The sequence below is a fragment of the Mustelus asterias genome, unplaced genomic scaffold, assembly GCF_964213995.1.
Source record: "Mustelus asterias unplaced genomic scaffold, sMusAst1.hap1.1 HAP1_SCAFFOLD_3600, whole genome shotgun sequence".
NCBI lineage: Eukaryota > Metazoa > Chordata > Chondrichthyes > Carcharhiniformes > Triakidae > Mustelus > Mustelus asterias.
In genome coordinates, this window is record NW_027593545.1 from 5,001 (window position 1) to 29,013 (window position 24,013).

At 57.1% G+C, this 24,013-nt stretch overlaps 1 protein-coding gene across 1 annotated transcript in view; it reads right to left on the reverse strand.

Annotated features, from left to right (window-relative positions):
* Nucleotides 1-11,904, reverse strand: part of LOC144490682 (heme transporter hrg1-A-like) — a 13,710-nt gene extending 1,806 nt beyond the window's left edge. The window contains exons 1-2 of the mRNA XM_078208382.1: nt 11,737-11,904; nt 3,342-3,509 (exon numbers count right to left, since the gene is read on the reverse strand). Coding sequence (XP_078064508.1) covers nt 3,342-3,509; nt 11,737-11,866 — 298 coding nt within the window. The 5' untranslated portion in view covers nt 11,867-11,904. The remainder of the gene's footprint in view (nt 1-3,341; nt 3,510-11,736) is intronic.
* Nucleotides 11,905-24,013: the final 12,109 nt, after the last annotated feature.

Below are 24,013 nucleotides of genomic sequence, written 5' to 3' on the forward strand. Positions count from 1 at the left end.
CGGCCTCACCAATGCGCTGTACAGATGCAGCAAGACGTCTCTGCTTTTATATTCTATCCCCCTTGCGATATAGGCCAACATCCCATTTGCCTTCTTGATCACCTGTTGTACCTGCAGACTGGGTTTTTGCGTCTCATGCACAAGGACCCCCAGGTCCCTCTGCACAGCAGCATGTTGTAATCTCTTTCCATTTAGATAATAATCCAATTTGCTCTTATTTCCTCCAAAGTGAATAACCTCGCATTTGTCAACGTTATACTCCATTTGCCATATCCTCGCCCACTCACTCAGCCTGTCCAAATCTCTCTGCAGACCTTCTACGCCCTCCACATGATTCACTTTCCCACTCATCTTTGTGTCGTCTGCAAACTTCGTTACCCTACACTCCGTCCCCTCCTCCAGATCGTCTATATAAATGGTAAACAGTTGAGGCCCCAGTACCGATCCCTGCGGCACGCCACTCGTCACCATCCGCCAACCAGAAAAGCGCCCATTTATTCCAACTCTCTGCTTCCTGTTGGATAGCCAATCCCCAATCCACGCTAACACCCGACCCCTATCCGGGAAGGATGCTTTCTATGGGGTGTCTGTAAAAGTTGGTGAGAGTCGTAGCGGACATGCCGAATTTCCTTAGTCTCCTGAGAAAGTAGAGGCGTTGGTGGGGCTTTCTTAAGTATAGTGTCGGCGTGGGGGGACCAGGACAGGTTGTTGGTGACCGAGCTGTGACTGAAACACTACATTCTGCACCCTCTCCCCTCTGGACTCTATCAACGGTATGCTTTGTCTCTCCCTCTCTCTCTCACACACACTCTCTCTCTCTCTGTCTCTCTCACACACACTCTCCCTCTCTCTGTCTCTCTCACACACACTCTCCCTCCCTCTGTCTCTCTCACACACACACACTCCCTCTCTCTGTCTCTCTCTCACACACACACTCCCTCTCTCTGTCTCTCTCACACACTCCCTCCCTCTGTCTCTCTCACACACTCTCTCTCTCTGTCTCTCTCACACACTCTCTCTCTCTGTCTCTCTCACACACTCTCTCTCTCTGTCTCTCTCACACACTCTCTCTCTCTGTCTCTCTCACACACTCTCTCCTCTCTGTCTCTCTCACACACTCTCTCTCTCTGTCTCTCTCACACACTCTCTCTCTCTGTCTCTCTCACACACTCTCTCTCTCTGTCTCTCTCACACACTCTCTCTCTCTGTCTCTCTCACACACTCTCTCTCTCTGTCTCTCTCACACACTCTCTCTCTGTCTCTCTCACACACTCTCTCTCTCTGTCTCTCTCACACCTCTCTCTCTCTGTCTCTCTCACACACTCTCTCTCTCTGTCTCTCTCACACACTCTCTCTCTCTGTCTCTCTCACACACTCTCTCTCTCTGTCTCTCTCACACACTCTCTCTCTCTGTCTCTCTCACACACTCTCTCTCTCTGTCTCTCTCACACACTCTCTCTCTGTCTCTCTCACACACTCTCTCTCTCTGTCTCTCTCACACACTCTCTCTCTCTGTCTCTCACACACTCTCTCTCTCTGTCTCTCTCACACACTCTCTCTCTCTGTCTCTCTCACACACTCTCTCTCTCTGTCTCTCTCACACACTCTCTCTCTCTGTCTCTCTCACACACTCTCTCTCTGTCTCTCTCACACACTCTCTCTCTGTCTTACACTCTCTCTCTCTGTCTCTCTCACACACTCTCTCTCTCTGTCTCTCTCACACACTCTCTCTCTCTGTCTCTCACACACTCTCTCTCTCTGTCTCTCTCACCACACCTCTCCTCTCTGTCGTTCTCTCACACACTCTCTCTCTCTGTCTCTCTCACACACTCTCTCTCTCTGTCTCTCTCACACACTCTCTCTCTCTGTCTCTCTCTCACACTCTCTCTCTCTGTCTCTCTCACACACTCTCTGTCTCTCTCACACACTCTGTCTCTCTCACACACTCTCTGTCTCTCTCACACACTCTCTGTCTCTCTCACACACTCTCTGTCTCTCTCACACACTCTCTGTCTCTCTCACACACTCTCTGTCTCTCTCACACACTCTCTGTCTCTCTCACACACTCTCTGTCTCTCTCACACACTCTCTGTCTCTCTCACACACTCTCTGTCTCTCTCACACACTCTCTGTCTCTCTCACACACTCTCTGTCTCTCTCACACACTCTCTGTCTCTCTCACACACTCTCTGTCTCTCTCACACACTCTCTGTCTCTCTCACACACTCTCTGTCTCTCTCACACACTCTCTGTCTCTCTCACACACTCTCTGTCTCTCTCACACACTCTCTGTCTCTCTCACACACTCTCTGTCTCTCTCACACACTCTCTGTCTCTCTCACACACTCTCTGTCTCTCTCACACACTCTCTGTCTCTCTCACACACTCTCTGTCTCTCTCACACACTCTCTGTCTCTCTCACACACTCTCTGTCTCTCTCACACACTCTCTGTCTCTCTCACACACTCTCTGTCTCTCTCACACACTCTCTGTCTCTCTCACACACTCTCTGTCTCTCTCACACACTCTCTGTCTCTCTCACACACTCTCTGTCTCTCTCACACACTCTCTGTCTCTCTCACACACTCTCTGTCTCTCTCACACACTCTCTGTCTCTCTCACACACTCTCTGTCTCTCTCACACACTCTCTGTCTCTCTCACACACTCTCTGTCTCTCTCACACACTCTCTGTCTCTCTCACACACTCTCTGTCTCTCTCACACACTCTCTGTCTCTCTCACACTCTCTCTGTCTCTCTCACACCTCTCTGTCTCTCTCTCACACTCTCTCTGTCTCTCTCACACTTCTCTCTGTCTCTCTCTCACACTCTCTCTGTCTCTCTCTCACACTCTCTCTGTCTCTCTCTCACACTCTCTGTCTCTCTCTCTCTCTGTCTCTCTCACAGACTCTTCTCTGTCTCTCTCACACACTCTCTCTCTCTGTCTCTCTCACACTCTCTCTCTCTGTCTCTCTCACACTCTCTCTCTCTGTCTCTCTCACACACTCTCTCTCTCTGTCTCTCTCACACTCTCTCTCTGTCTCTCTCACACACTCTCTCTCTCTGTCTCTCTCACACACTCTCTCTCTCTGTCTCTCTCACACACTCTCTCTCTCTGTCTCTCTCACACACTCTCTCTCTGTCTTTCTCACACACACACTCTCTGTCTCTCTCACACACTCTCTCTCTCTGTCTCTCTCACACACTCTCTCTGTCTCTCTCACACACTCTCTCTCACACACTCTCTCTCTCTCTGTCTCTCTCACACACTCTCTCTCTCTGTCTCTCTCACACACTATCTCTGTCTCTCTCACACACTCTCCGTGAGGCTGGAATACTCACTCTGCTTCTGTCCGATGGCGAGTGTCAGGAAAGTGATCAGCGCTGCTGTCGCTACGAGTGTGAAACCCACTCCGGCGTAGAGAAAAAACCGCAGCCCCTTCAACCAGGTTCGCCAGTAATCCTGGCCGTACATAACGTGTGTGATCAGACACCAAAACGCCAGGACTCCTGTAAACCCAGGGAGAGGGGGAGCGAGGCAGAGGGAGAGGGAGCGAGGCAGAGAGAGAGAGGGAGCGACACACAGAGAGAGAGGGAGCGACACAGAGAGAGAGAGAGGGAGCGACACAGAGAGAGAGAGGGAGCGACACAGAGAGAGAGAGGGAGCGACACAGAGAGAGAGAGGGAGCGACACAGAGAGAGAGAGGGAGCGACACAGAGAGAGAGAGGGAGCGACACAGAGAGAGAGAGGGAGCGACACAGAGAGAGAGAGGGAGCGACACAGAGAGAGAGAGGGAGCGACACAGAGAGAGAGAGGGAGCGACACAGAGAGAGAGAGGGAGCGACACAGAGAGAGAGAGGGAGCGACACAGAGAGAGAGAGGGAGCGACACAGAGAGAGAGAGGGAGCGACACAGAGAGAGAGAGGGAGCGACACAGAGAGAGAGAGGGAGCGACACAGAGAGAGAGAGGGAGCGACACAGAGAGAGAGAGGGAGCGACACAGAGAGAGAGAGGGAGCGACACAGAGAGAGAGAGGGAGCGACACAGAGAGAGAGAGGGAGCGACACAGAGAGAGAGAGGGAGCGACACAGAGAGAGAGAGGGAGCGACACAGAGAGAGAGAGGGAGCGACACAGAGAGAGAGAGGGAGCGACACAGAGAGAGAGAGGGAGCGACACAGAGAGAGAGAGGGAGCGACACAGAGAGAGAGAGGGAGCGACACAGAGAGAGAGAGGGAGCGACACAGAGAGAGAGAGGGAGCGACACAGAGAGAGAGAGGGAGCGACACAGAGAGAGAGAGGGAGCGACACAGAGAGAGAGAGGGAGCGACACAGAGAGAGAGAGGGAGCGACACAGAGAGAGAGAGGGAGCGACACAGAGAGAGAGAGGGAGCGACACAGAGAGAGAGAGGGAGCGACACAGAGAGAGAGAGGGAGCGACACAGAGAGAGAGAGGGAGCGACACAGAGAGAGAGAGGGAGCGACACAGAGAGAGAGAGGGAGCGACACAGAGAGAGAGAGGGAGCGACACAGAGAGAGAGAGGGAGCGACACAGAGAGAGAGAGGGAGCGACACAGAGAGAGAGAGGGAGCGACACAGAGAGAGAGGGAGCGACACAGAGAGAGAGAGGGAGCGACACAGAGAGAGAGAGGGAGCGACACAGAGAGAGAGAGGGAGCGACACAGAGAGAGAGAGGGAGCGACACAGAGAGAGAGAGGGAGCGACACAGAGAGAGAGAGGGAGCGACACAGAGAGAGAGAGGGAGCGACACAGAGAGAGAGAGGGAGCGACACAGAGAGAGAGAGGGAGCGACACAGAGAGAGAGAGGGAGCGACACAGAGAGAGAGAGGGAGCGACACAGAGAGAGAGAGGGAGCGACACAGAGAGAGAGAGGGAGCGACACAGAGAGAGAGAGGGAGCGACACAGAGAGAGAGAGGGAGCGACACAGAGAGAGAGAGGGAGCGACACAGAGAGAGAGAGGGAGCGACACAGAGAGAGAGAGGGAGCGACACAGAGAGAGAGAGGGAGCGACACAGAGAGAGAGAGGGAGCGACACAGAGAGAGAGAGGGAGCGACACAGAGAGAGAGAGGGAGCGACACAGAGAGAGAGAGGGAGCGACACAGAGAGAGAGAGGGAGCGACACAGAGAGAGAGAGGGAGCGACACAGAGAGAGAGAGGGAGCGACACAGAGAGAGAGAGGGAGCGACACAGAGAGAGAGAGGGAGCGACACAGAGAGAGAGAGGGAGCGACACAGAGAGAGAGAGGGAGCGACACAGAGAGAGAGAGGGAGCGACACAGAGAGAGAGAGGGAGCGACACAGAGAGAGAGAGGGAGCGACACAGAGTGAGAGAGAGGGAGCGACACAGAGTGAGAGAGAGGGAGCGACACAGAGAGAGAGAGGGAGCGACACAGAGAGAGAGAGACATTAATTTACAATTTAGTTGCCTTAATTATTGAAAGGCACATATTGGAAAATAATATAAAACTGCCCCTCCAACCCTCCCGACCAATCCCACTCTCCCCCCAACAGGGGACAGCACAGTCCGATCCCAGAGGACTGATTGGAGACGGTCAGTGCCGAGGGAGCGCCGCACTGTGGGAGGGTCAGTGCTGAGGGAGCGCCGCACTGTGGGAGGGTCAGTGCCGAGGGAGCGCCGCACTGTGGGAGGGTCATTGCTGAGGGAGTGCCGCACTGTGGGAGGGTCAGTGCTGAGGGAGCGCCGCACTGTGGGGAGGGTCGGTGCTGAGGGAGCGCCGCACTGTGGGAGGGTCATTGCTGAGGGAGTGCCGCACTGTGGGAGGGTCAGTGCTGAGGGAGCGCCGCACTGTGGGGAGGGTCGGTGCTGAGGGAGCGCCGCACTGTGGGAGGGTCAGTGCTGAGGGAGCGCCGCACTGTGGGAGGGTCAGTGCTGAGGGAGCGCCGCACTGTGGGAGGGTCAGTGCTGAGGGAGCGCCGCACTGTGGGAGGGTCAGTGCTGAGGGAGCGCCGCACTGTGGGGAGGGTCGGTGTTGAGGGAGCGCCGCACTGTGGGAGGGTCAGTGCTGAGGGAGCGCCGCACTGTGGGAGGGTCAGTGCTGAGGGAGCGCCGCACTGTGGGAGGGTCAGTGCTGAGGGAGCGCCGCACTGTGGGAGGGTCGGTGCTGAGGGAGCGCCGCACTGTGGGAGGGTCAGTGCTGAGGGAGCGCCCGCACTGTGGGAGGGTCAGTGCTGAGGGAGCGCCGCACTGTGGGAGGGTCGGTGCTGAGGGAGCGCCGCACTGTGGGAGGGTCAGTGCTGAGGGAGCGCCGCACTGTGGGAGGGTCGGTGCTGAGGGAGCGCCGCACTGTGGGAGGGTCGGTGCTGAGGGAGCGCCGCACTGTGGGAGGGTCGGTGCTGAGGGAGCGCCGCACTGTGGGAGGGTCAGTGCTGAGGGAGCGCCGCACTGTGGGAGGGTCAGTGCTGAGGGAGCACCGCACTGTGGGAGGGTCGGTGCTGAGGGAGCACCGCACTGTGGGAGGGTCGGTGCTGAGGGAGTGCCGCACTGTGGGAGGGTCAGTGCTGAGGGAGCGCCGCACTGTGGGAGGGTCAGTGCTGAGGGAGTGCCGCACTGTGGGAGGGTCGGTGCTGAGGGAGCGCCGCACTGTGGGAGGGTCGGTGCTGAGGGAGCGCCGCACTGTGGGGAGGGTCAGTGCTGAGGGCGCGCCGCACTGTGGGAGGGTCAGTGCTGAGGGAGCGCCGCACTGTGGGAGGGTCAGTGCTCAGGGAGCGCCGCACTGTGGGAGGGTCAGTGCTGAGGGAGCTCCGCACTGTGGGAGGGTCAGTGATGAGGGAGCGCCGCACTGTGGGAGGGTCAGTGCTGAGGGAGCGCCGCACTGTGGGAGGGTCAGTGCTGAGGGAGCGCCGCACTGTGTGGGAGGGTCAGTGCTGACGGAGCGCCGCACTGTGTGGGAGGGTCAGTGCTGAGGGAGCGCCGCACTGTGGGAGGGTCAGTGCTGAGGGAGCGTCGCACTGTGTGGGAGGGTCAGTGCTGAGGGAGCGCCGCACTGTGGGAGGGTCAGTGCTGAGGGAGCGCCGCACTGTGGGAGGGTCAGTGCTGAGGGAGCGCCGCACTGTGGGGAGGGTCAGTGCTGAGGGAGCGCCGCACTGTGTGGGAGGGTCAGTGCTGAGGGAGCTCCGCACTGTGGGAGGGTCAGTGCTGAGGGAGCGCCGCACTGTGGGAGGGAGATCCCAGAAACTGTCTCTTGGGGAAGTGCTAAACTTTCTCGGACAGCTCACTCTCTCTCTCCACGTGTTGTGGTCCCGTGTCTGCCTCATGTTCAGACTTCCCTCATCTCTGCTGACCATGACTCAGTTCCCAGCTGCTCTGAGTCAGCAAAACTTGTTCTCCACAGAACTTGCGAGCCCTCCCTATCTCTGTAACCTCCTCCAGCCCCCCTACACCCCCTCCCTATCTCTGTAACCTCCTCCAGCCCCCTACACCCCCTCCCTATCTCTGTAACCTCCTCCAGCCCCCCTACACCCCCTCCCTATCTCTGTAACCTCCTCCAGTCCCCCTACACCCCCTCCCTATCTCTGTAACCTCCTCCAACCCCCTACACCCACTCCCTATCTCTGTAACCTCCTCCAGCCCCCCTAAACCCCCCTCCCTATCTCTGTAACCTCCTCCAGCCCCCCTAAACCCCCCTCCCTATCTCTGTAACCTCCTCCAGCCCCCTACACCCCCTCCCTATCTCTGTAACCTCCTCCAGCCTCCTACACCCCCTCCCTATCTCTGTAACCTCCTCCAGCCCCCCTACACCCCCTCCCTATCTCTGTAACCTCCTCCAGCCCCCCTACACCCCCTCCCTATCTCCGTAACCTCCTCCAGCCCCCCTACACCCCCTCCCTATCTCTGTAACCCCCTCCGGCCCCCCTACACCCCCTCCCTATCTCTGTAACCTCCTCCAGCCCCCCTACACCCCCTCCCTATCTCCGTAACCTCCTCCAGCCCCCCTACACCCCCTCCCTATCTCTGTAACCTCCTCCAGCCCCCCTCCACCCCCTCCCTATCTCTGTAACCTCCTCCAGCCCCCTACACCCCCTCCCTATCTCTGTAACCTCCTCCAGCCCCCCTACACCCCCTCCCTATCTCTGTAACCTCCTCCAGCCCCCTACACCCCCTCCCTATCTCTGTCACCACCTCCAGCCCCCTACACTCCCTCCCTATCTCTGTAACCTCCTCCAGCCCCCTACACCCCCTCCCGATCTCTGTAACCTCCTCCAGCCCCCCTACACCCCCTCCCTATCTCTGTAACCCCCTCCAGTCCCCTACACCCCCTCCCTATCTCTGTACCTTCCTCCAGCCCCTACACCCCTCCCTATCTCTGTAACCCCCTCCAGCCCCCTACACTTCCTCCCTATCTCTGTAACCTCCTCCAGCCCCCCTACATCCCCTCCCTATCTCTGTAACCTCCTCCAGCCCCCTACACCCCCTCTCTGTCTCTGTAACCTCCTCCAGTCCCCTACACCCCCTCCCGATCTCTGTAACTTCCTCCAGTCCCCCTACACCCCCCTCCCCATCTCTGTAACCTCCTCCAGCCCCCTATACCCCCTCCCTATCTCTGTAACCTCCTACAGCCCCCTACACCCCCTCCCTATCTCTGTAACCTCCTCCAGTCCCCCTACACCCCCTCCCCATCTCTGTAACCTCCTCCAGCCCCCTACACCCCCTCCCTGTCTCTGTAACCTCCTCCAGTCCCCCTACATCCCCTCCCTGTCTCTGTAACCTCCTCCAGTCCCCCTACATCCCCTCCCTGTCTCTGTAACCTCCTCCAGCCCCCCTACACCCCTCCCTATCTCTGTAACCTCCTCCAGCCCCCTCCACTCCCTATCTGTCTAATCGAGGGATAGGGAGACCGGAACTGTGCACGGTGCTCCCAGTGTGGGTCTAACCGAGGGATAGGGAGACCGGAACTGTGCACGGTGCTCCCAGTGTGGGTCTAACCGAGGGATAGGGAGACTGGAACTGTGCACGGTGCTCCGAATGTGGATCTAACCGAGGGATAGGGAGACCGGAACTGTGCACGGTGCTCCCAGTGTGGGTCTAACCGAGGGATAGGGAGACCGGAACTGTGCACGGTGCTCCGAGTGTGGGTCTAACCGAGGGATACGGAGACGGGAACTGTGCACGGTGCTCCGAGTGTGGGTCTAACCGAGGGATAGGGAGACTGGAACTGTGCACGGTGCTCCGAGTGTGGGTCTAACCGAGGGATAGGGAGACTGGAACTGTGCACGGTGCTCCGAGTGTGGGTCTAACCGAGGGATAGGGAGACGGGAACTGTGCACGGTGCTCCGAGTGTGGGTCTAACTGAGGGATAGGGAGACGGGAACTGTGCACGGTGCTCGGAGTGTGGGTCTAACCGAGGGCTAGAGAGACTGGAACTGTGCACGGTGCTCCGAGTGTGGGTCTAACCGAGGGATAGGGAGACGGGAACTGTGCACGGTGCTCCGAGTGTGGGTCTAACCGAGGGATAGGGAGACTGAAACTGTGCACGGTGCTCCGAGTGTGGGTCTAACCGAGGGATAGGGAGACTGGAACTGTGCACGGTGCTCCGAGTGTGGGTCTAACCGAGGGATAGGGAGACTGAAACTGTGCACGGTGCTCCGAGTGTGGGTCTAACCGAGGGATAGGGAGACTGGAACTGTGCACGGTGCTCCGAGTGTGGGTCTAACCGAGGGATAGGGAGACTGGAACTGTGCACGGTGCTCCGAGTGTGGGTCTAACTGAGGGATAGGGAGACGGGAACTGTGCACGGTGCTCGGAGTGTGGGTCTAACCGAGGGGATAGGGAGACCGGAACTGTGCACTGTGCTCCGAGTGTGGGTCTAACCGAGGGATAGGGAGATGGGAACTGTGCACGGTGCTCCGAGTGTGGGTCTAACCGAGGGATAGGGAGACCGGAACTGTGCACGGTGCTCCGAGTGTGGGTCTAACCGAGGGATAGGGAGACGGGAACTGTGCACGGTGCTCCGAGTGTGGGTCTAACCGAGGGATAGGGAGACTGGAACTGTGCACGGTGCCCCGAGTGTGGGTCTAACCGAGGGATAGGGAGACCAACTCATTTTCCCTGAGTCAACACATCGCAAACCAGGTCTTGACCGAGATTATCTTGATGAGTTAATATAAAAAGGGGAACAGAACCTTTCTCACAACAGTGACTCGACTAAAACTCTGTGTTACCGCTGAGTCACTACAGCTCACCGACCCTCCCACAGTGCGGCGCTCCCTCAGCACTGACCCTCCCACAGTGCGGCGCTCCCTCAGCACTGACCCTCCCACAGTGCGGCGCTCCCTCAGCACTGACCCTCCCACAGTGCGGCGCTCCCTCAGCACTGACCCTCCCACAGTGCGGCGCTCCCTCAGCACTGACCCTCCCACAGTGCGGCGCTCCCTCAGCACTGACCCTCCCACAGTGCGGCGCTCCCTCAGCACTGACCCTCCCACAGTGCGGCGCTCCCTCAGCACTGACCCTCCCACAGTGCGGCGCTCCCTCAGCAGCGACCCTCCCACAGTGCGGCGCTCCCTCAGCACTGACCCTCCCACAGTGCGGCGCTCCCTCAGCACCGACCCTCCCACAGTGCGGCGCTCCCTCAGCACCGACCCTCCCACAGTGCGGCGCTCCCTCAGCACCGACCCTCCCACAGTGCGGCGCTCCCTCAGCACCGACCCTCCCACAGTGCGGCGCTCCCTCAGCACCGACCCTCCCACAGTGCGGCGCTCCCTCAGCACCGACCCTCCCACAGTGCGGCGCTCCCTCAGCACCGACCCTCCCACAGTGCGGCGCTCCCTCAGCACCGACCCTCCCACAGTGCGGCGCTCCCTCAGCACCGACCCTCCCACAGTGCGGCGCTCCCATGCTGCCCACAACGCATTTCCCAAATGCATCACAGTGCATGGCGGCTGCGTCTAGTGCATGGAGCCAGGGATGAGCCAGGCTGCATTAGTGTCCGCGACACCCGTTTGGTCTGCATTACCCCCCCCACTCGTGATCACCACTAGCCTCTGTACCATCTGTGCATTATTAGCCAATGCATAACCTAGCATGGGTACTCCCACCCATGCATGGGCCCAGTGATGGATGTTGCTGCATTTGTGCCCTTGGCACCAGTTTGGTCTGCACTGCCCCCTCGTCGTGATCACCACTGCCTTCTATATCATCTGTGCATCGTTAGCCAATGCATAATGCTGCATGGGTGCCCCCACCCATGCATGGGCCCACGGGTGGCCCGGGCTGCATTAGTGCCCAGGACGTCAGTTTGGTCTGCATTAGCCCCTACCCATGTGTGTGGCTGGCTTCCCGGTCATCTATGTTGTATTAGCCAGTGCATAACGATGCATGGGTGCCCCCACCCATGCATGGGCCCAGGGGTGGATCCTGTTGCATTAGTGCCCGCGAGATCAGTTTGGTCTGCACTACCCCCTGCCAGTGACTGCGGCTGGCTCCCAGGACATTTATGCTTTATTAGCCAATGCATCGCTTTGCATGGGTGCCCCCTCCCATGCATGGGCCCAGGGGTGGCCCGGGCTGCATTGGTGCCCGGGGCCCCATCTGGGTCTGCACTGCCCCCTCTCACTGAACGCCACTGGCTTCGGAACCATCTGCGCATCATTAACCAATGCATCGCGCTGCATGGGTGCCCCCTCCCGTGCATGGGGGCAGAGGTGGGCCCCGCTGCATTAGTGCCCCCCGCACCGGTGCGGCCCTGCATCGACTCACCCGAGAGGCCCCCGAAGGCGGCGGTTGCCGGCTGTCGGAAGGCGATGGTCCAGCAGAGGAAGGCCGAAAGGCCGAGCAGGACCCCGCTGCCGGCGTAGGCGCCCCTCAGCCACAGCTTGTTGAGCGGCATGGTGCAAAATAAACAAGCCTCCCCTTCCAGAGAGCTGATCCCGCCCCGTCCCCCCCTCCTCCTCCTCCTCTTTGCAACTCCCCTTCCCCGCGGTGCAAACAGCTGGCTGCAAAGTCCCGGGACTCCCGGGGACCCGCAAACAGCGACACCCGCCGGCCTGGAGGGGGAATGACAGCGCTGGGAGGACTGAACAGCAGCGACACCCGCCGGCCTGGAGGGGGAATGACAGCGCTGGGAGGACTGAGCAGCAGCGCCTCCCCCCGGTCTGGAGGGGGAATGACAGCGCTGGGAGGACTGGGCAGCTCTGGGAGGACTGAGCAGCTCCGGGAGGACTGAACAACAGCGACACCCGCAGGCCTGGAGGGGGAATGACAGCGCTGGGAGGACTGAGCAGCAGCGACCCCCGCCGGTCTGGAGGGGGAATGACAGCTCTGGGAGGACTTGGGCACCTCTGGGAGGACTGAACAGCAGCGACACCCGCCGGCCTGGAGGGGGAATGACAGCGCTGGGAGGACTGTGCAGCTCTGGGAGGACTGAACAACAGCGACACCCCCAGGCCTGGAGGGGGAATGACAGCGCTGGGAGGACTGAGCAACAGCGACACCCCCAGGCCTGGAGGGGGAATGACAGCTCTGGGAGGACTGAGCAGCTCTGGGAGGACTGAGCAACAGCGACACCCGCTGGCCTGGAGGGGGAATGACAGCTCTGGGAGGACTGAGCAACAGCGACACCCCCAGGCCTGGAGGGGTAGTGACAGCACTGGGAGGACTGAGCAGCTCCGGGAGGACTGAACAACAGCGACACCCGCAGGCCTGGAGGGGGAATGACAGCTCTGGGAGGACTGAGCAGCAGCGCCTCCCCCCGGTCTGGAGGGGGAATGACAGCTCTGGGAGGACTGAGCAGCTCTGGGAGGACTGAGCAACAGCGACACCCGCTGGCCTGGAGGGGGAATGACAGCTCTGGGAGGACTGAGCAACAGCGACACCCCCAGGCCTGGAGGGGTAGTGACAGCTCTGGGAGGACTGAGCAGCTCCGGGAGGACTGAACAACAGCGACACCCGCAGGCCTGGAGGGGGAATGACAGCGCTGGGAGGACTGAGCAGGTCTGGGAGGACTGAACAACAGCGACACCCGCAGGCCTGGAGGGGGAATGACAGCGCTGGGAGGACTGAGCAGGTCTGGGAGGACTGAGCAGCAGCGACACCCGCCGGCCTGTAGGGGTAGTGACAGCTCTGGGAGGACTGAGCAGCAGCGACACCTGCCGGCCTGGAGGGGGAATGACAGCGCTGGGAGGACTGAGCAACAGCGACACCCCCAGGCCTGGACGGGTAGTGACAGCTCTGGGAGGACTGAGCAGCAGCGACACCCGCCGGCCTGGAGGGGGAATGACAGCGCTGGGAGGACTGAGCAGTTCTGGGAGGACTGAGTAGCTCTGGGAGGACTGAACAACAGCGACACCCGCAGGCCTGGAGGGGGAATGACAGCTCTGGGAGGACTGGGCAGCTCTGGGAGGAGTGAACAGCAGCGACACCCGCAGGCCTGGAGGGGGAATGACAGCACTGGGAGGACTGAGCAACAGCGACACCCCCAGGCCTGGAGGGGGAATGACAGCGCTGGGAGGACTGAGCAGCAGCGCCTCCCCCCGGTCTGGAGGGGGAATGACAGCTCTGGGAGGACTGGGCAGCTCTGGGAGGACTGAACAACAGCGCCTCCCCCAGGCCTGGAGGGGTAGTGACAGCACTGGGAGGACAGAGCAGCGCTGGGAGGACTGAGCAGCTCCGGGAGGACTGAACAACAGCGACACCCGCCGGCCTGGAGGGGTAGTGACAGCTCTGGGAGGACTGAGCAGGTCTGGGAGGACTGAACAACAGCGCCTCCCCCAGGCCTGGAGGGGTAGTGACAGCACTGGGAGGACAGAGCAGCTCTGGGAGGACTGAGCAGCTCTGGGAGGACTGAGCAACAGCGACACCCGCCGGTCTGGAGGGGGAATGACAGCTCTGGGAGGACGGTGCAGCAGCGACACCCCCAGGCCTGGAGGGGTAGTGACAGCTCTGGGAGGACTGAGCAGCTCAGGGAGGACTGAGCAGCAGCGCCTCCCCCAGGCCTGGAGGTGTAATTAGAGCTCTGGGAGGACTGAACAACAGCGACACCCCCAGGACAGGAGGTATAATTGAAGCTCTGGGAGGACTGAGCAACAGCGACACCCGCAGGCCAGGAGGGGTAGTGACAGCACTGGGAGGACTGAGCAGCTCTGGGAGGACTGAGCAACAGCGACCCCCGCTGGCCTGGAGGTGCAGTGACAGCACTGGGAGGACTGAGCAGCAGCGCCTCCCCCAGGCCTGGAGGGGTAGTGACAGCTCTGGGAGGACTGAGGAACAGTGACACCCACAGGCCTGGAGGGGTAGTGACAGCTCTGGGAGGACTGAGCAACAGCGACACCCGCCGGCCTGGAGGGGGAATGACAGCTCTGGGAGGACTGCACAGCGGCGACACCCGCAGGCCTGGAGGGGTAGTGACAGCTCTGGGAGGACTGCGCAGCAGCGACACCCGCAGGCCTGGAGGGGGAATGACAGCTCTGGGAGGACTGAGCAAAAGCGACACCCCCTGCACAGGAGGTGTAATGACAGCTCTGGGAGGAGTGAGCAGCAGCGAATCCCCAGGACAGGAGGTGTAATGACAGCTCTGGGAGGACTGGGCAGCAGCGACACCCCCTGGCCTGGAGGGGTAGTGACAGCTCTGGGAGGACTGGGCAGCAGCGGCACCCCCAGGACAGGAGGTGTAATGACAGCTCTGGGAGGACCGGGCAGCAGCGACACCCCCAGGACAGGAGGTGTAATGACAGCTCTGGGAGGACCAAGCGAGGAGGTCCCTTTCTTGATCCCCCACCCACCGAGGGGAGGGGGGGAAACGGCCCCTCGGCCCCGACCCTCTCAAACCCACTCAGAATTTCAGACATCACGGGGATAGTGATTCCCCCCCCCATTCCCCCGCTCAAGACAATCTCTCTCTCTTGCCTCCCCCCCCCCGCCTCGCCACCCCACCCCCCCCGGGCTACGTCGTTCCTCGGGGTACGAGAGGGTGGGACGAGGGGAACTGTCAACGTCCAAGGCAATCCGAGGCAAGGGCGGGAAGACCCAGTGGGTTAATTAAAACCTCCACCCTTTCCCAACACATTGGGTCAAACAACGAAGAACGCATATTCCCCGTATTCCCCACTCGGCGCTGCCCCTCGAGCTCCGCTCCCTCCCTCACTGCCCTGGGACGAGGTTCAGAGGGAGGAGGTCCACAAGACCATGAGACCCAATGACACTGGGGCAGAATGAGGCCACTCGGCCCATCGAGTCTGCTCCGCCATTCAATCATGGCTGATATTTTTCCCATCCCCATTCTCCTGCCTTTTCCCCCCATAACCCCTGATCCCCTTATTAATCAAGAACCTATCTATCTCTGTCTTAAAGACACTCAATGACCCGGCCTCCACAGCCTTCTGCGGCAAAGAGTTCCACAACATCCACCACTCTCTGGCTGAAGAAATTCCTCCTCATCTCTGTTCTAAAGGATCGTCCCTTTAGCCTGAGGTTGTGTTCCCTCTGGTTCTAGTTTTTCCCACTGGTGGAAACATCCTCTCCACGTCCACTCTATCCAGGCCTCGCAGTATCCTGTAAGTTTCAATAAGATCCCCCCCCCCCTCATCCTTCTAAACTCCCAACGAGTACAGACCCAGAGTCCTCAACCGTTCCTCATACGACAAGCTCTTCATTCCAGGGATCATTCTTGTGAACCTCCTCTGGACCCTTTCGAAGGACCAGCACATCCTTCCTTAGGATTGCGACGGGATCTTGATCAATTGGGGCCAGTGGGCTGACGAATGGCAGATGGAGTTTAATTTAGACAAATGCGAGGTGATGCATTTTGGTCGATCGAACCAGGGCAGGACTTACTCAGTTAATGGTAGGGCGTTGGGGGAGAGTTACAGAACAAAGAGATCTAGGGGTACAGGTTCATAGCTCCTTGAAAGTGGAGTCACAGGTGGACAGAGTGGTGAAGAAGGCATTCGGCATGCTTGGTTTCACAGGTCATAGAGTCAGAGAGGTTTACAGATGGAAACAGGCCCTTCGGCCCAACTTGTCCATGCCGCCCCTTTTTTTTTAACCCCTAAGCTAGTCCCAACTGCCCGCGTTTGGTCCATATCCCTCTATACCCATCGTACCCATGGAACTGTCTAAACGCTTTTTAAAAGACAAAATTGTACCCGCCTCTACTACTGCCTCTGGCAGCTCATTCCAGACACTCACCACCCTCTGTGTGAAAAAATTGCCCCTCTGGACACTTCTGTATCTCTCCCCTCTCACCTTAAACCTACACCCTCTAGTTTTAGACTCCCCCTACCTTTGGGGAAAAGATATTGACTATCTAGCTGATCTGTGCCCCTCATTATTTTATAGACCTCGATAAGGTCACCCCTCAGCCTCCTACGCTCCAGAGAAAAAAGTCCCAGTCTATCCAGCCTCTCCTTATAACTCAAACCATCAAGTCCCCAGTGGCATCCAAGTAAATCTTTTCGGGAGGAGGTTACAGAGATAGGGAGGGGGTGTAGGGGGCTGGAGGAGGTTACAGAGATAGGGAGGGGGTGTAGGGGACTGGAGGAGGTTACAGAGATAGGGAGGGGATGTAGGGGGCTGGAGGAGGTTACAGAGATAGGGAGGGGGTGTAGGGGGATGGAGGAGGTTACAGAGATAGGGAGGGGATGTAGGGGGATGGAGGAGGTTACAGAGATAGGGAGGGGGTGTAGGGAGGCTGGAGGAGGTTACAGAGATAGGGAGGGGGCTTTGGGGGACTGGAGGAGGTTACAGAGATAGGGAGGGGGTGTAGAGGACTGGAGGGGGTTACAGAGATAGGGAGGGGGGTGTCGGGGGGCTGGAGGAGGTTACAGAGATAGGGAGGGGATGTAGGGGGCTGGAGGAGGTTACAGAGACAGGAAGGGGGTGTAGGGGGCTGGAGGAGGTTACAGAGATAGGGAGGGGATGTGGGGGGCTGGAGGAGGTTATAGAGACAGGGAGGGTGTGCAGGGGGCTGGAGGAGGTTACAGAGATAGGGAGGGGGTGTAGGGGGCTGGAGGAGGTTACAGAGATAGGGAGGGGATGTAGGGGGCTGGAGGAAGTTACAGAGATAGGGAGGGGGGTGTATGGGGCTGGAGGAGGTTACAGAGATAGGGAGGGGGTGCAGGGGGCTGGTGGAGGTTACAGAGATAGGGAGGGGGTTTTGGGGGACTGGAGGAGGTTACAGAGATAGGGAGGGGGTGTCGGGGGGCTGGAGGAGGTTACAGAGATAGGGAGGGGGTGTAGGGGGGCTGGAGGAGGTTACAGAGATAGGGAGGGGGTGTAGGGGGGCTGGAGGAGGTTACAGAGATAGGGAGGGGGTGTAGGGGGGCTGGAGGAGGTTACAGAGATAGGGAGGGGGTGTAGGGGGGCTGGAGGAGGGTACAGAGATAGGGAGGGGGTGTAGGGGGGCTGGAGGAGGTTACAGAGATAGGGAGGGGGTGTAGGGGGGCTGGAGGAGGTTACAGAGATAGGGACGGGGGTGGTTGGGGTTGTGTTGGTGTTATATTGTAGCCTTGACCTATCTCTGCTGGGACCCAAGCGTGCGTGAGAGATCGCCGGGGCAGGATGTGGTGGGAGGCAAGAGGAGACAGAGTTTCCACGGTGGGGACTTCCCGTTGTCTGCGGATGGAGGAGGTGAGTGGCGAACACGCTTCACCACATCCAGTGCACAGATACCTGGTGTTGGAGCACCCAGAGAGAGTGAGAGAGAGAGAGCGCGAGCGAGAGAGAGAGCGAGCGAGCGAGAGAGAGCGAGCGAGAGAGAGCGAGAGAGAGAGGACACACACACACAGAGACACACGTGTCGGAGAGATACTCACCCGTAACACCAGGTAAGGCACCTAACCAGGAGTAACAGAGAGGAGACAGAGAGAGAGAGACAGAGAGAGAGGGACAGAGAGAGAAGAAGAGAGAAGGAGAGAGACAGATAGAGAGAGAGAGAGAGAGACAGAGAGAGAGAGACAGAGAGTGAGAGAGACAAAGAGAGAGAGAGACAGAGAGACAGAGAGACAGAGAGAGAGACACAGAGAGAGAGACAGAGAGAGAGAGACAGAGAGTGAGAGAGACAGAGAGAGTGAGACGGAGAGAGACAGAGACGGAGAGAGACGGAGAGAGACAGAGAGGTTTAAGGTTTATTTATTATTGTCACAAGTGGATTACATTAACACTGCAAAGAAGTTACTGTGAAGATCCCCTAGTCACCACACTCCGGCGCCTGTTTGGGTTAATCCATCCTAACCTACACATCTTTGGACACCAAGGGGACAATTTAGCATGGCCAATCCACCCTAACCTACACATCTTTGGACACTAAGGGACAATTTAGCATGGCCAATCCACCCTAACCGACACATCTTTGGACACTAAGGGACAATTTAGCATGGCCAATCCACCCTAACCTGCACATCTTTGGACACCAAGGGGACAATTTAGCATGGCCAATCCACCCTAACCTACACATCTTTGGACACTAAGGGACAATTTAGCATGGCCAATCCACCCCAACCTACACATCTTTGGACACTAAGGGACAATTTAGCATGGCCAATCCACCCCAACCTACACATCTTTGGACACTAAGGGGCAATTTAGCACGGCCAATCCACCCTAACCTACACATCTTTGGACACTAAGGGACAATTTAGCACGGCCAATCCACCCTAACCTGCACATCTTTGGACACTAAGGGACAATTTAGCATGGCCAATCCACCCTAACCTACACATCTTTGGACACTAAGGGACAATTTAGCACGGCCAATCCACCCTAACCTGCACATCTTTGGACACTAAGGGACAATTTAGCATGGCCAATCCACCCTAACCTACACATCTTTGGGACACTAAGGGACAATTTAGCATGGCCAATCCACCCTAACCTACACATCTTTGGACACTAAGGGACAATTTAGCACGGCCAATCCACCCTAACCTGCACATCTTTGGACACTAAGGGACAATTTAGCATGGCCAATCCACCCTAACCTACACATCTTTGGGACACTAAGGGACAATTTAGCATGGCCAATCCACCCTAACCTCCACATCTTTGGACACTAAGGGACAATTTAGCATGGCCAATCCACCCTAACCTTCACATCTTTGGACACTAAGGGGCAATTTAGCATGGCCAATCCACCCTAACCTGCACATCTTTGGACACTAAGGGACAATTTAGCATGGCCAATCCCCCCTAACCTACACATCTTTGGACACTAAGGGACAATTTAGCATGGCCAATCCCCCCTAACCTACACATCTTTGGACACTAAGGGACAATTTAGCATGGCCAATCCACCCTAACCTACACATCTTTGGACACTCAGGGACAATTTAGCACGGCCCAATCCACCCTAACCCACACATCTTTCAGACTGTGGGAGGAAACCGGAGCACCCGGAGGAAACCCACGCAGACACGGGGAGAACGTGCAGACTCCGCACAGACAGTGACCCAAAGCCGGGAATCGAACCCGGGTCACCGGCGCTGTTAGGCAGCAGCGTTAACTATTGTGCCACCCAGAGAGAGAGACAGAAACACAGAGGGAGAGAGAGACAGAGAGACAGAGACACAGTGAGAGAGATAGAGAGGGAGAGACAGAGAGAGAGAGACAGACTGAGAGAGACAGAGAGACAGAGACACAGTGAGAGAGATAGAGAGAGAGAGACAGACTGAGAGAGACGGAGAGAGACAGGTTCCTGATTTGATTTATTGTTGTCACGTGTATCGGGATACGGTGAAAAGTATTGTTTCTTGCGTGCTGTACAGACAAAGCATACCGTTCATAGAGAAGGAAAGGAGAGGGTGCAGAATGTAGTGTTAGAGTCACAGCTAGGGGTGTAGAGAAAGATCAACTTAACGCGAGGTCGGTCCATTCAAAAGTCTGACGGCAGCAGCAGGGAAGAAGCTGTTCTTGAGTCGGTCGGTACGTGACCTCAGACTTTTGTATCTTTTTCCCCCGACGGAAGAAGGTGGAAGAGAGAATGTCCGGGGTGCGTGGGGGGGGGGGGTCCTTGATTATGCCGGCTGCTTTTCCCCCCTCGAGGCAGCGGGAAGTGTAGACGGAGTCAATGGATGGGAGGCTGGAGAAAGAGAGAGTTTTAAATTTAAAATGTTTTGCTTAATTATTAGTCACAAGTTAGGGCTTACATTAACACTGCAATGAAGTTACTGTGAAAATCCCCCCGAGTCGCCCACACTCCTGTTCAGGGTGACACTGAGGGAGAATTTAGGACGGCCCAATCCACCCTAACCCAGCCCCGTCTTTCGTACTGTGGGAGGAAACCGGAGCACCCGGAGGAAACCCACGCAGACACGGGGAGAACGCGCAGACTCCGCACAGACAGTGACCCCGAGCCCCGGGGAATCGAACCCGGGGTTCCCTGGCGCTGTGAGGCAGCACTGCTAAACCACTGTGACACCATGTTCTATCAACACAATGTTTGATGGGGGACAGTGTAGAGGGAGCTTTACTCTGTATCTAACCCCGTGCTGTACCTGTCCTGGGAGTGTTTGATGGGGGACAGTGTAGAGGGAGCTTTACTCTGTATCTAACCCCATGCTGTACCTGTCCTGGGAGTGTTTGATGGGGGACAGTGTAGAGGGAGCTTTACTCTGTATCTAACCCCGTGCTGTACCTGTCCTGGGAGTGTTTGATGGGGGACAGTGTGGAGGGAGCTTTACTCTGTATCTAACCCCGTGCTGTACCTGTCCTGGGAGTGTTTGATGGGGGACAGTGTAGAGGGAGCTTTACTCTGTATCTAACCCCGTGCTGTACCTGTCCTGGGAGTGTTTGATGGGGGACAGTGTAGAGGGAGCTTTACTCTGTATCTAACCCCGTGCTGTACCTGTCCTGGGAGTGTTTGATGGGGGACAGTGTAGAGGGAGCTTTACTCTGTATCTAACACCGTGCTGTACCTGTCCTGGGAGTGTTTGATGGGGGGGACAGTGTAGAGGGAGCTTTACTCTGTATCTAACCCCGTGCTGTACCTGTCCTGGGAGTGTTTGATGGGGGGGACAGTGTAGAGGGAGCTTTACTTATTAAAACTGAATTCGTCGGTTAATGTTCTGCCTGCTTAATATTTAAATCTTGCCGGGGGGCAGAGAACAGGTGGTGGGTGAGGCCCTGTTTGGATTCATAAGCTAATCGCCCTTTCATTGTTGATCGATGGCTGAATTAATCTCCCCGCAGCCACATACCTGACTCTCCACCCAAACCCCGAGCGTTTTTATCACAATCTCACATCCTGCGGATGCGAGGAAGTTTAGTTAATTTGTGGTATCACTCTCCCAGCATCGGACAGCATGAGAACAGGCCCTTCGGCCCACTTTGCTGTGCTGTACATGTTAAACTCAACCCCTTTCTTCCCGCGTTGGTTCCAAGTCTCTCTATTCCGCCATTAGATCTGATTTATTGTTGTCCCGTGTATCGGGATACGGTGAAAAGTATTGTTCCTTGCGCGCTGTACAGACAAAGCATACCGTTCATAGAGAAGGAAAGGAGAGGGTGGCAGAATGTAGTGTTACAGTCACAGCTAGGGGTGTAGAGAAAGATCAACTCAATGCGAGGTAGGGTCCATTCAAAAGTCTTGACGGCAGCAGCAGGGAAGAAGCTGTTCTTGAGTCGGTCGGTACGTGACCTCAGACTTTTGTATCTTTTTCCCCCGACGGAAGAAGGTGGAAGAGAGAATGTCTGGGGTGCCTAGGGGGGGGTCCTTGATTCTGCCGGCTGCTTTTCCCCCCCCCGAGGCAACGGGAAGTGTAGACGGAGTCAATGGATGGGAGGCTGGTTTGCGTGATGGGACTGGGCTACGTTCACACACACACACAACCCTTTGTAGTTCCTTGCGGTCTTGGGCAGAGCAGGAGCCCCCAAAAGGTGTTTGATAAGGTGCCTCACCAAAGGTTGCCGAAGAAGATTGGGTCACACGGAGTTGGGGGTCGGGTGTTGGCGTGGATTGGGGATTGGCTATCCGACAGGAAGCAGAGAGTCGGAATAAATGGGTGCTTTTCTGGTTGGCGGATGGTGACTAGTGGCGTGCCGCAGGGATCGGTACTGGGGCCTCAACTGTTTACCATTTATATAGACGATCTGGAGGAGGGGACTGAGTGTAGGGTAACAAAGTTTGCAGACGACACAAAGATGAGTGGGAAAGTGAATCGTGTGGAGGGCGTAGAAGGTCTGCAGAGAGATTTGGACAGGCTGAGTGAGTGGGCGAGGATCTGGCAGATGGAGTATAACGTTGACAAATGCGAGGTTATTCACTTTGGAGGAAATAAGAGCAAATTGGATTATCATCTAAATGGAAAGAGATTACAACATGCTGCTGTGCAGAGGGACCTGGGGGTCCTTGTGCATGAGATGCAAAAACCCAGTCTGTAGGTGCAACAGGTGATCAAGAAGGCAAATAGGATGTTGGCCTATATCGCGAGGGGGATAGAATATAAAAGCAGAGACGTCTTGCTGCATCTGTACAGGGCATTGGTGAGGCCGCAGCTGGAATACTGTGTTGGTCCCCTTATTTGCGGAAGGATATATTGGCCTTGGAGGGAGTGCAGAGAAGGTTCACCAGGTTGATACCAGAGATGAGGGGGTGTTGATTATGAGGAGAGACTGAGCAGATTGGGTTTGTACTCGTTGGAATTTAGAAGGCTGAGGGGGGATCTTATAGAGACCTATAAGATAATGAAGGGGCTGGATAGGGTAGAGATGGAGAGATTCTTTCCACTTAGAAAGGAAGCTAGAACTAGAGGGCACAGCCTCAAAATAAAGGGGGGTCGGTTTAGGACAGAGTTGAGGAGGAACTTCTTCTCTCAGAGGGTGGTGAATCTCTGGAATTCTCTGCCCACTGAGGTGGTGGAGGCTACCTCGCTGAATATGTTTAAATCACGGATAGATGGATTCCTGATCGGGAAGGGAATTAGGGGTTATGGGGATCAGGCGGGTAAGTGGAACTGATCCACTATCAGATCAGCCATGATCTTATTGAATGGCGGGGCAGGGCTCGAGGGGCTAGATGGCCTACTCCTGCTCCTATTTCTTATTAAGCCGTGATACATCCGGGAAGGATGCTTTCTATGGGGCATCTGTAAAAGTTGGTGAGAGTCGTAGCGGACATGCCGAATTTCCTTAGCCTCCTGAGAAAGTAGAGGTGTTGATGGGGCTTTCTTAACGATAGTGTCGGCGTGGGGGGGACCAGGACAGGTTGTTGGTGATCTGGGACACCTGAAGCTCTCTCGATCCTTTCTACTTCGTCCCCGTTGATGTAGACAGGGGCAGGTTCTCCTCTACGCTTCCTGAAGTCGATGACTCTCTCCTTACATAGTCATGTGTTCATCGAAAAGCCTCTTAAACACCCCTATCGAATCTGCCTCCACCCCCAGGCAGCCTGTTCCAGACACCCACCACACTCTGTGTAGAAAAGGTTGCCCCTCACATCTCCTTTGAACTTTCCCCTCTCACCTTAACCGCGTGCCCCCCCCCCCCCCTAGTATTAGACATTCCAACTCTGGGGGAAAAAGATTCTGACCGTCACCCTATCCACGCCCCGCGTAGTCTTATAGACTTCTATCAGGTCTCCCCTCAGCATCCACCTCAGCAGAGAAAACAACCCCAGTTTGTCCAGCCTCCCCTTCTTGCTCAAACCCTGTCATCCAGGCAACATCCTGGTGAACCTCTCCTGCACCCTCTCCAAAGTCTCCACATCCTTCCTGTAATGTGGCGACCAGAGTTGAACGCAAAACTCGCTCAGCGCGGCCTAACCAAAGTTGTGTGAAGCTGCAACATGTCACCCTGACCCCTGTACTCAATGCCCCAGACAATAAAGGCAACCATCGAAACTAGAAGCAGGAGGAGGCCATCCGGCCCTTCAAGCCTGCTCCGCCCACTCGTTATGAATTCCCGGCTGAGTGTCAAATTCAATATCCTGATTCCTCCTCCTTTTCCGCCCCCCCTCCGCCAGATCCCTCGATCCCTTTCGCCCCAAGAGCGATATCTAATTTCTTCTTGGAAATCAAAGAACAAAGAACAGTACAGCACAGGAAACAGG